Source organism: Nicotiana attenuata, chromosome 1 (assembly GCF_001879085.1).
Source record: "Nicotiana attenuata strain UT chromosome 1, NIATTr2, whole genome shotgun sequence".
NCBI lineage: Eukaryota > Viridiplantae > Streptophyta > Magnoliopsida > Solanales > Solanaceae > Nicotiana > Nicotiana attenuata.
The window spans coordinates 36,694,165-36,706,903 of record NC_031989.1 but is presented as its reverse complement, the minus strand read 5'-3'; the positions used below and the strand labels follow the sequence as shown (position 1 = coordinate 36,706,903).

General features: G+C 39.5%; 1 protein-coding gene across 1 annotated transcript; it reads left to right on the top strand.

Annotated features, from left to right (window-relative positions):
* Nucleotides 8,141–11,291, top strand: LOC109235124 (increased rDNA silencing protein 4-like). The gene is made up of 5 exons (XM_019401093.1): nt 8,141–8,344; nt 8,421–8,558; nt 8,718–8,890; nt 10,851–10,946; nt 11,042–11,291. The coding sequence occupies exons 1-5, from the start codon at nt 8,141–8,143 to the stop codon at nt 11,289–11,291; spliced, it is 861 nt and encodes a 286-aa protein (XP_019256638.1).

Here is a 12,739-nt window from a genome sequence, read left to right as displayed (position 1 = left end):
ACCCTGAGTTTCGATGCAAAGGGTTGGCAAACCTTTGTTTGCAGCAGATAGGACCCGAGCCAAAATGAGACTCACCTTCCAATTCCTCGGGCAGTCTTGGTTGCATCTACTATGGCAAGTTACCCTATCAATGTGGGTGCTGTTATTATACCCCATGTTTTCGTATGTGGAAGTACGCCATAAGTAAATTCATATAAGCTCGGAAATGAGATGATATGTTCCGCATTGTCGTTTTAAAGTTTCGCCGTAAGTTAATCGACGTAAGTTCGGGAATGAGACTATTTTGGGATTATAAGTATTATGATATTTCAAACGAGTGATAAGTAAATTCGTAAAGGTGCGAGAGTAAGCAAATCTAAGAAAGTGAGTTTCATCGAAGTTTGTCAATTTGGGATAAAATACGATCCGAGCTATAATACCCGGTATTTATGAACAAATGCCATACAAGGTACTACATGACCATAATAGTAAGGTGTATAAGGTATGTCAAAAATAAGTAGTATTTTAAATAATTTAGGATAGTTCTTAATTATGTGGATAATTGGTTAATTATTAATTTTAATGGGAGATTAACATGTAATTGGAAATTTATGGATAAAGTTTGGTGGATAAAGCTTGATAAACTAACGTGGCAGCAAGATTTAATGAAATGAGTGACTCTTTACTCACAAATTAAGGTGGCACATCTAAAGGGTTTTAAAGCTTAGTCATCCTAAAGTGGGGCCCACTCACTTTGATAAAAACAACCATCTCCCTAATTCATTAAGGGGAAATACTTAGCTAACGGATGGAATTCCCTTTCCCAATGGGAATTCTTATGAACCCTTATAATGCTACAGTAGCGTAAAATGCGATTCTAAGAGAGCACGGTACAATCTTTCTCAAGAATATCGTACGGATTTTACCCTACTTCAACCCGTCGTTACGTGTTGTCGCAATTAACATGTGTTGGAAGGATTGTCAAGAGAATCGACTCAGGTATGTTAAGGCTATCCCTTCTTTTCTTTTGGCATGATCTATACGATACAAACGAAACGAGCAAATGCACAACTTTCATAAATGACTCTATTCATAGAAGTATCAGAGGTACCGATATTCTTGATTCCCCATATGTCTTATTATTCTATCGTCTGTCATGGGTCTCAGAAAATACGTAAGTTGATAAAGTTTACTTCAGGATATTAATCAGAGGCATAATGGTCTTATGACATTCCGAGAGGTTTTATTGACGTACTTCTCATGCATTGCATTCATTGATACATATGCATTGACCCATAACCATATGGTATTATATACGCGTATATATGTTTATTATATATATGGGATATGGGAAAAGGCTACCGCGTTATATACGCACCACCACCTGATCAGCTGGTATACGTTGATGATTTTGCCCAAAGTGGCCGAGATGATATAATGGGATGCCCTCAGAGGCTTGATGATGTTATGAACACATGTACCTATGCACGACATAACATTCATACGCTTATGCATGACACTATAAGTATTTCATGATTTACAGAGTTATCCTGACTTACAGGTTGAGTCATTTACTCCGCGTTTCTTCCATGTCTTTTATGTACTTATTTATATGCCTACATACTCGGTACATTATTACTATTGACGTCCTTTTGTTGGGGACGCTGCATCATGCATGCATGTATAGACAATTAGTTTGACGATCCCTCATAGTAGACGAGGTTAGCATTCAGCGAAGGATCGTTAAGACTCTACCTCATTCGGAGTGCAGCCGAGTCTATGAGTCATCGTGTCAAAATTGTGCTACAGATTTATGGGTAGGCTGGTACCCTGTTCCATTTGATGTCAAATACTCTTAGAGGCTTTATAGACAGAGGTTCATTTTGTACAGTATATCAGAGGCCTTGACGGCCCATATGTATTCATGTTTTAAGAAAGATGGTTCATTGATGCAGTGCATTCCCACTTATAGTTATACATTACGAGTTGTGGCCATGTTGGCCCAGTTACCATTTATAGTACGATAAGAAAGATATTTTACGTTGGTACTCAGTTAAGTAAGGCACCGGGTGCCTGTCGTGAACCTTTGGTTTGGGACGTGACAAAAGTGGTATCAGAGCATTTTTGTCCTAGAGAGTCTACAAGTCGTGTCTAGTAAAGTCTTGTTTTTGGGTGTGTCGTGCTCCACACTTATAAACAGGAGGCTACAGGGCATTTAGGACTGTCACTTTTTCTTCTTACTCTAGATCGTGTGGTAGAGCTCAGTTGTAAGAACTCAATTTCCTAAACTCTATCTTATTCATAATTCGACGATGCCTACATCTAGAAAAATGGTTGGTAAGGGATTGAATGCGGCTGTGGAAGAGTTGAGTCAGAGGAACTTGATTTTGCATCATGCTTATGATGAGTAAATGTAAGGTCTCTAGCAGATCATGTGTGTACTAAGACGTGTGAGCTCCTGGAAAAGGAGCCCTAAGGCAAGAATATCTATCCACCCATATGGTGAAAGGCAATGAGAGATTCAGAAGCTAGATACAAGCTTCAACAAGTAAAAGAAGTAAGGTGAAGAAGGGTACGAGGCACCCAGTTAATAAAGATTATCAGTATTTACAATTCAGGCAGAGAAATATAAGCATTTTGAGTTACCTTCAACAGTAACAGAGGTATGTACAATTGGCCACACCCATCTTAGTTATGCCCTATGGGAGCTAACAGATATGGTTTAAGAGAAGGACGGGATATCACGACCGACTGGGGTTAGAGTAACCCAAAATGATGGATGGAGTGTTTGCATTAGTTGACCTTTCCGAAGGATGCTTCAATTGTGCTAATAGATCTCCTTGCGAGACACCCAGATGGTGCACTCTAAAATAGTACAGCTAGATATGAGAACTACAAAGATAGGCACTGGAAGCCAGGAAGGGATAAATATTACCTTTGTGTGGCTCCCGTCCCTAGTAGGGAAAGAATGTTAGGCGACCCGAAGAGCCAGTGGATGGAGCAAAGGGGAGCTAAAAGCAAAAGAATGTCTTGTTGAAATTTTCAGACAATTGATAGATAGAAATATTAGCAGGGAGATAAGAAGAGAGTTAACGATGCATTATGAGTAAGATGTGACATGGATGACAACGGTAGATCGAGAAATGGCAGTATTACAAAGTCTATAGTCAAGTGAAGCAAAAGACGAGATGTGACAGGTCTTGAGACAACGAAAGAGTATAGGCCATAAAATCATATCCTCATCTCGAGAAATAAGTTCGTGACTCCAACGCGACTACCAGAAGGAAAAAGTTAGACCCCAGAATAATAGAAATCACTATGGGCTGGTGAACAAGATAAACTAAACATGAATTAGGGACTAAGTGATTTGATAATGGTCAACATCATGAGAATTTCAAATTTCGTTCTGGCGATATAGAATGGACAACAGAAGAAGATTCATGATAAATTCAGAGAATGGTCATTCAAGAAGACGCTTCCCTAAAGCAAGCAATGTGAGCAAAGTAAAGCTTAAGGGACTGTATGTGCCAATTATATAAGTGTCACCCTCGCAAGTAGGGAATTTTGTTATCCTTGGTACAAAAGGATTACCTCAAGGCAAGTAAGGGTCATCGATGATGTGAAAAGACGCCAAAGATGATGAGGTAAACCATCTATAGGTAGATCGTCATAGCTCTAACTCTTAGTACTCCCTTAAAGGGGGGAATATGTAATGATGTGGCATTAAGTCAGAATTAAGTGGTTCTAGTAACTATGGAGTGGTAAAGAAAGAATGCGATAAAAATGAGAAAGGGATGAGATTGCACTTACTCAAATCCTACTTATATGCTACAATTCCAGAATATTATGAAAACACGACGTCAAGGAGAGGAAGTAATGGTTCTTTCCCGAGATGTTATTGATAGATAAGGAGCCAGTGCGGTACGCAAGTTAAGACAAACGAAATGACCCAAGAAAGATTACACGGAATATTGATATGAGATTGGGCCAACGAGTAGTTAGTAGTTGATTCAGGAAGGGCCTGGTTATGGCTAGACAAGAGGATACAAACAAATCAATAGATCGTGCAAGATAAACAGAGTGAACCCCAACATGGGGAATTCAGCCTCGCAGAAGACTCCGGTATAAGTTAAAAATAAAGAATTGAGTCCATGTCATAGATAAAGGATTGAATTGTTAGATGATGGTACCACGGATATTCCATAGCATCCATGAAAGGCTAAAGTAAAACTAATACCATGAGCCACAGATCGGAAGATAGCTTAAGCCTACATAAAGGTTGATCAGAGGAAAGAAGAAACTAAAAGGTTACATCAACTAAGTAAATCAGGAGCCTGATTATTAGACTTAGAAAATCATAGAAATCGTGATTGAGAACATTGCAGGATCACTCCTAATATCAGAGGTACAAAAGAGATAGTACAACAGCCATATTCTATAACGGCTCTACGATAAAGCCAGTTAGAGAAGTACCAGCCGCTTAAGCAGTCAGTATGAAGCTCCCACCGAATTGTATATGCACCAGAGGTGCGAGTATTATAATAGAGCTTCAAGTTATGGGTATGAATTATACCTATGTGGAAGGGAGGTCATGAAAGAGATAGAAGATGTGATGCGAGATTTTAAGGTAAGTAAGGTAAATGTGAACAACGTACGAGATACTCAATGCAGAAGATCATGAATAGTCCATACTTCGGATAGAAGGCTAGAAGCGCTGGGATTCAGTATCCAGGAATGATTCAGTGGCATATCTTCCAGCCTATGGTTTCTAAGTACCGAGAGATCTAGTCAAGAGAGTAAAGAAGAGTTAGAGACAATGTGATGTCTCGCTTGATGTTCTAGAATAACATAAGGAAATCTATGATGCAAGCAAATTGAAGGAAGGTTGTGAGTAGCATAAATGGATATTGTAGGTCAAAAGCTAAAGTATGGTAGATCTACAAGGTTTTAGGAAGACATGAGTAAGTATAAGGAAAGCAAGTGAGAAGGTGACGAGAATGGATGAGTCCTCGGGATTAAGCCCATGAAAACAAGAGTGCTAATGGTTTCTCTAAGTTATAGAAAGTTCAGTATAGCCTGAATGAACTCAAAGGAGTCTAAGACTAATAGTATTTAGAAGAGATGGAATGCTGCCCTGGTAGTACAATGAGGGTGTAATTGTGATAGATAAAGGATGACGTTTGTCCTTTAATTGAGTAATGATTTGAAGAGGATTTCATGAGTTTTACGGGATTAGATAACCCCCATAGGATGAATCACGTTGGGATGCTATAAAATACGGTTATGGAAGCATGGTATCTCCCCCAGGTGGATCAGTCTAATCATTTCAGATGTTTCCTAATGAGACGTGAGCCCTAGCGGTAGTGTTACATAAGAGGTCATCAGTGGTAGATTATAAATCAACATTAAGGTGAATCAACAATACATGGATAAAAGTTCAATAGTATGAGATGAGATCAGGCTGTCATTCTTAAGATAAACAGTAACGAGGAAGCATTAAAGGACTTAGATTTATACATACATGATAAGCAGCAACGAGAGTAACTTGGAGTTTGGTAAAAGACCTCAGTAACGATAAATCAAAGTAAGAGTTATGGTATAGTATGACCTACCTAGATGCAGTAAAGTCATACGGATGGATAACCGGGTCTATGAAACAAGATATAGCAATAATCGTAAGTTCGACAAAGTTTCGAACAAAGAACTTCAGTACACCTATAGATGTCTAGAGCGACATCTTGTCATGTTCTGTATATGTTTCCAAAGTGAGGCCTAGCGATTGGCTCAAAAAGCTGGAGGAAAGAATCGCATAGGCGCACATACAAGGTCAGAGTCGTACATGCTGCATGATAGAAGATAGCAATAGTTACGAGATTGGAAGGATTCCGACCACAAGTCATGAAGTAAGAAAGAGGCCTAAAGGGGAGAATGCTCTGGCCTTTGGATTTATTAACAGAACAGTTGCCTAGATAGAAAGAAGATTACTAAAGTATTCATAAGAACTATGGGTTATGAGAATGATAAGTGCATCAGTCAACATTCGAGGTTGAATGTTCCAAAGAGGGGAATGATGTTATACCCCATGTTTTCGTACGTGGAAGTACGCCATAAGTAAATTCATATTATCTCGGAAATGAGATGTTACATTCCGCATTTTCGTACGTTAAAGTTTCATCGTAAGTTAATCGACGTAAGTTCGGGAATGAGACTATTTTGGGATTATAAGTATTACGCTATTTCAAACAAGTGATAAGTAAATTCGTGAAGGTGAGAGGGTAAGCAAATCAAAGAAGGTGATTTTCGTCGAAGTTTGTCAATTTGGGATAAAATACGATCCGAGCTATAATACCCGGTATTTATAGACCAATGCCATACAAGGTACCACATGACCATGATAGTAAGGTGTATAAGGTATGTTAAAAATAAGTAGTATTTTAAGTAATTGGGATTCTTAATTATGCGGATAATTGGTTAATTATTAATTTTAATGGGCGATTGACATGTAATTGGAAATTTATGGATAAAGCTTGATGAACTAACGTGGAATCAAGATTTAATGAAATGAGTGACTCTTTACTCACAAATTAAGGTGGCACATCTAAATGGTTTTGAAGCTTAGTCATCCTAAAGTGGAGCCCACTCTCTTTGATAAAAGCAACCATCTCCCTAGTTCATTAAGGGGAAATACTTAGCTAACGGATGGAATTCCCTTTCTCAAGGAGAATTCTTATGAACCCTTATAATGCTACAGTAGCGTAAAATGCGATTCTAAGAGAGCACGGTACAATCTTTCTCAAGAATATTGTACGGATTTTTCCCTACTTCCACCCGCCGTTACGTGTTGTCGCAATTGACGTGTATTGGAAGGATTGTCAAGAGAATCGACTCAGATATGTTAAGGCTATCCCTTCTTTCCTTTTGGCATGATCTTTATGATACAAACGAAATGAGAAAATGCACAATTTTCATAAATGACTCTATTCATAGAAGTATTAGAGGTGCCGATGTTCTTGATTCCCCATATGTCTAATTATTCTATCGTATGTTCATGGGTCTCAGAAAATATGTAAGTTGATAAAGTTTACTTCAGGATATTAATCAGAGGCATAATGGTCTTATAACATTCCGAGAGGTTTTATTGACGTACTTCTCATGCATTGCATTCATTTATACATGTGCATTGACCCATGACCAGATGGCATTATATATGTGTATATATGTTTATTATATATATATATGGGATATGGGAAAATGCTACGGCGTTATATACGCACCACCACCTGATCAGCTGGTATACGGTGATGATTTTGCCCACAGTGGCCGAGATGATATGATGGGATGACTTTAGAGGCTTGATGATGTTATGAACACATGTACCTATGCACGACATGACATTCATATGCATATGCATGACACTATAAGTATTTCATGATTTACAGAGTTATCCAGACTTACAGGTTGAGTCATTTACTCCACGTTTCTTCCATGTCTTTTATGTACTTACTCATGTGTCTTACATACTCGGTACATCATTTTTACTGACGTCCTTTTGTTGGGGACGCTGCATTCATTCCTGTAGGCATAGACAATATGTTTAACGAGCCCTCATAGTAGTCGAGGTTAGCATTTAGCGAAGGATCGGTAAGACTCCACTTCATTCGGAGTACAGTCGAGTCTATGAGTCATCGTGTCAAAATCATGCCACAGACTTATGGGTAGGCTGGTGCCCTATCTCATTTGATGTCAAATACTTTTAGAGGCTTTGTAGATAGAGGTTCATTTTGTACAGTATGTTAGAGACCTTGACGGCCCATATGTATTCATGTTTTAAGAGAGATGGCTCATTGATGCAGTGCTTTCCCACTTATAGTTATACATTATGATTTGTGGCCATGTTAGCCCAGTTACCAATGATAGTACGATAAGAAAGATATGTTACGTTGGTACTCGGTTGAGTAAGGCACCGGGTGCCCATCGTGACCTTTTGGTTTGGGTCGTGACAGCTGTGATGTCGGCCAATATCTCAGTGATCGCTCGACAAGATGACTCGTCCTACCCATATCCCAACACCATTACAGAATATCTTAAGGATGCAAGGGTAGAGATGAGGGATTATGATACAAAGGTAAAGCCGAAGAAGCCTTTCCCTTGGTAGTCACTTATGGTTGCGAACAACCCGAAAAGGAAAGTTCAGCCTTCTACCACCACAGGCCAGTCTGATGAGCCAGGCGTGGTAGTTGTTGAGACACATGGTGTTCCATCCACTTCGGCCGAGCCTTCCTCTAGTGCCGGATCTATGCCCCCACCATCGTCTACAGCCCCTACTGTAGTTCCTGCCACAGCTTCCACCTCGGCATTGAAGCCGGTGCCCATGCCTAAATATCCCACTCTCTACGCTGCGAGTCTCCCAGACATTTGCGAGCCTCAACAACTGCATGCAGACAGTGACTGCAAAGTTATCTGACTTATCCAGTACTGTCACAGCGCAGTCTTCTGTTCAGGCACCTCAGTTTCCCCCCACTGTTGAAGAGAGACTCAAGAAGCTCCTAGAGAACCAGAACACTATCATGGCTACCTTGGTATAGCATGGGTCACTAATCAAAGAGCTAGGAAAGGAAGTAAAGAAGATGAGGAAATCTCAGTCTAGCAAGAAGTCCGTGGACAAGCTCCGAAAAGAAGTGAACAGAATATCTACAGCCGGAGATCTTCAATTTTAAATGTTACTTGACCCGCACCAGTCGGCACCAGATCCTGCAGCCCCATCTGCACCGGTAACACCAACTGGCCAATTTGACGAGCCAGACCTTGCTGCCGAGACTACTGAGGCAGTGCATCAAATGTTCTCCAACCCAGCCACACCTAGAGTCGAGGATGAGACGGAGGGCGATGACATTGCTGGGGACACAGAGATGTCCAAGGAGCCATAGGGAGTTTTCTTCACTTTTTCCCCTCTTTTACTCTTATTTTGTTAAGCATTGGCGACAATATCTTTATTGGGGGGGGGGGGGGGGAAGGGTGGAGTTTATTTGTTTACGTTTGATACATTCTGAGACAATTGGCTTGTCATAAGTTGATAATATTCTCTCTTTTTATTATATCTATATGTATCTTCTCTCTCTCTCTCATTATGTATATTCGTTCTATTTTCAATAGCTTTTTCTTTTTAGCTTCTTTATGTTTGTTTCCTTATTAGTTCGTGTTTGATGTAATAGCTTTTTTTTTATGTTTCAGTAGATAATAAGCCTTTGGTTTTCTTAATGCCACGGTTCTTTCCAAAGGTAGTTGTTGTGTGAACCGGGTGACTCATCCCAACGATGGATGGCGTGACAACCTTTCTTAAGGGAATGAGTCAGTTTTGTGTTTAGGTAATAATAGTAGTGGTCATGAACAAAAAGACCTAATTAAGTCATGTTTGAAGAGTCAAACATGCTTCATTTGGCACCAACACACTTAACTACGTGTTTATGGTTAGAGACAAGGTTTTAAAAGGAAATAACTCTAGTTAGTGACTTTGTGACTCTTGTGTTGACTTTGGTAATCATCGAATGGTTTAATTAGACCATAATGATCTTTAATCTTGAATGTGGTCGTTGTGGGCCCTCGACTCTATCCTCTTTTACAATCTAGTTGTGTGAGGGGTGAGATGAATTATTGCTAGTCCAAGTATCTGTGCGAAGGGTCTAGAACTTGCCCCGAATGTGTTTTAAGGTGAAATCCTAAGTTTTGCTTGGCTTGAAAAGTGATTGTAGGATTTCCTTGGCCCGTTTGAGTTTTCTATTACCAGCCAATGTCATTATCCCTAGTCAACCCCTTCGAGCCTCTAGCCTTTCTCATTTGATAATCATGTTACAAGCCTTTACCCGATTTGTCGTGACTCTCTCTTGGCACCCGAGCTTTTCATAACACTCTTGTGAATCAAATGGCTTAAAACGTAAGTTTGGGGGAGAGATGAGGAAGTTGAAAAAGGAATCAAGGCACAAAAGGAGAAAAGAAATAATCTCTATGAGAAAAGAAGTCAAGAAAAGAAAAGAACAAAAGAAAAATGCAAAAAGTGAATAAGTGAAAGGGTTGAATGGATTCAAAAGGAGGTAATGATCCAAAGCATTGAGAAATCAAAAAAAGGGGAGATAAAAATGAAATGATCAAGAAAGAGAGATTTTAAGTCTCTGTAGTCCCCAATAAAAAGAAAGTGCCTCTACGAATTGGCAAGTATGAGCCGAGAAATGAAAGATGGAGTGTTTAAGAAAAGGTGTAACCACCTTCCCATACTGTATTTGACCCTAATCCAAAAGCATTCATTACATCCCGAAAGAAGTCCTACTTGATTTCAAGCCGAGTGAGCGTACATTAGTGGCGATCTATATGAGGGGCAAGCCTATGGTACTTGAAGCCGTACTTGTGACATTCTCTTGTGAGAGATGAGTGAACCCTTCATGAATCTTTGGATTGACTGCTAATTTCTTAAGTGAGCTTGGCAAATGGAAAGTAGAGGAGGAAGAGTTTGGATTCCACCATGGCCTACATGATAGAGCAAGAGTCCTTGATGAGTAAAGTCAATTGTTGAAACTCAAATGTCACAATAGGACTATATGGCATGAATGATTACTTTGTCACCTTGTTGATAATGCATGAGTAGTGTGGGTAATTGTTGGTCCCAACTGATGTGTGAATGGCTCACCTTTGACTCACTGAAATGACCCTTAACTCTTGGAGGTGGGAACTAATTTATTTGCTTGAGGACAAGCAAAGACTTAGTTTGGGGGAGTTGATAAGTAGGGATTTTGACTGCTTATTAGCACCTTTTCGCTCTTGTCTTAGTCCAAAAGTATCGAATTGTGTTCCCAAAACTAATGAAATCGTGCAAATTGCAGGAATGCTGGAAGTTTGGTCTCCCATGATGAATTCCGACTCAAAAAGGAGCCTTCCGAAGCACAAGGAAATAAAGGATGCAGAAGAATAGAGGTGCGGTCCGCAGAAGGAGTTTTGCGGCCGCGGAATTCCATTTGCGGCCGCAACTCAAGCTAAATAGTCCAACAGGAGTTTCAGCAATGTGCGGCTGCAGAAATGGGCTTTCAGTGACAGATTCAAAGTTCAGAGAATATGCAAACATACCAAGTCCTGAAGCCCCTGTGAAGTGCGGACCGCACAAGAATTGTGCGGCCACAGAAGATTGCCTCGCGGCCGTAGTCCAGAAATATGCGGCAGCGGAACTTACTTTCCTGCTAGCTGAAGAAATTTGCGGACCACACATGGAATTGTGTGTCCGTAGAACCCGAGGGGCATTTTTGCCCATGATTTTTGGACCTGTATAAATAGACGAGTTTCACAAAATTAGGTTATGTTTGAACATCCAAAGCTGCTATAGCCATTTTTCTTTACTATATTAGGAAGTTTTAGCTTGTTTGGGTAGTTTAATATTAGATTTCATCATTCTAATCTTCCATTATGTGTTTAATTAGCTATTCTTCCTTTTTTGCTACAATTTTCATTATGAGTAGCTAGATTTTTACTAGGGTTGTGACCCAACCCTAGTGTGTAAACCTTATGGGTATTTAATTTAGTGCTTGTTTATGATTGGGTGTTGATTATTTAGCTTAGTTCATGCTTCACTTTTAGAATTAATGGTTGCAAACATTGATTCATGCCTATTTAACTTAGTCTCTACTTGAGAAATAGGGACCTAGTCTAGGATAACATAGCTAACAAGGAATTGAGTTCATTGAGGGATTGATTAACCTATTTAAAGGGTTAAAACTAGAGATAGTAAGAACCTAGCTTGAGCTCTTATCAATTGTTTTGGTTGATACCCATTTGCACTTGAGAAAGCTAAATTGGGCAAGATATAGATCTGGCCGAGAGGTATTGAGTGGGTAATGTAGAGTTTAGAGCTATAATGCACCCCAATCAACAAAACAAGAATTAACATCTTTATCCCATTAGGCAAACACCTAGGATATGTTCACAATCCTAGGCCTTTAACCTATTTGAAAAAACCTCAAAAACATCCATTTCTAGTCTATTCTCTTTAGCTCGCATTTATTAGAGTAACAGTAGAAGTAGAAAACAAAACTCTGTTGTGGAAGTGCAATCTTAGATAACCCATTTGCCTTCTTCAAATATATACTCCTAGCACCCCTTATAACTCCCAGTGGATTCGACCCCGACTCCTAGTTTGGTAATTATTATTGCATACGACCGTATCATATCTCTATTGAGGTGTGTTGTGGACGTTATCAATTTTTTACCCTAAGTAAGGTCTAGAACCACCCAAATAGTAGGTCCAAAGCCTCCTGGACCACATGCATGGGATGGCTAGTGCACGCATAGGACACGGTTTAGAATAGATCTAGAGCGCTTTAGGTAAATAACTTTAACATAGTAATTGGGTAGCAAGAGATGATAGTCTGTGCCTGCTGAATAATATGAGCAACCCCCACCCTAAGAGTTGCGAAGGTATTATTTATGTTGCACGGGGTGATCCTTTAGGCTAAAAAACTTAGGACCCCCCCCCCTTATATGTTTATTGTTCGTGTCTTGTCTCTTTGAACATAGAATAATTAAGTTGTATCTTGTAACCTCTAAAGACTTGTACTGATCATTTATATATAGTTTAATTCCTTCACATGTGCAATTTTCTTTACACTTGTAGTTGAGATTTTAAATTTCCTGTCTTCCTTCACTTACATGATCGCATAAGACAATCCAATAATCCCACATAGCATGAATTTCGGCCGGGACCCTTAGTTGTGGACCTCGAAAA

Coding starts and splice junctions, on each gene's coding strand:
- LOC109235124 (XM_019401093.1), top strand. CDS start 8,141: ATGGTTGCGAACAACCCGAAAAGGAAAGTTCAGCCTTCTACCACCACA. Junction 8,345..8,420: donor CCACCTCGGCATTGAAGCCG/GTGCCCATGCCT, acceptor AACTGCATGCAG/ACAGTGACTGCAAAGTTATC. Junction 8,891..10,850: donor ATTGCTGGGGACACAGAGAT/GTCCAAGGAGCC, acceptor TGCAAATTGCAG/GAATGCTGGAAGTTTGGTCT.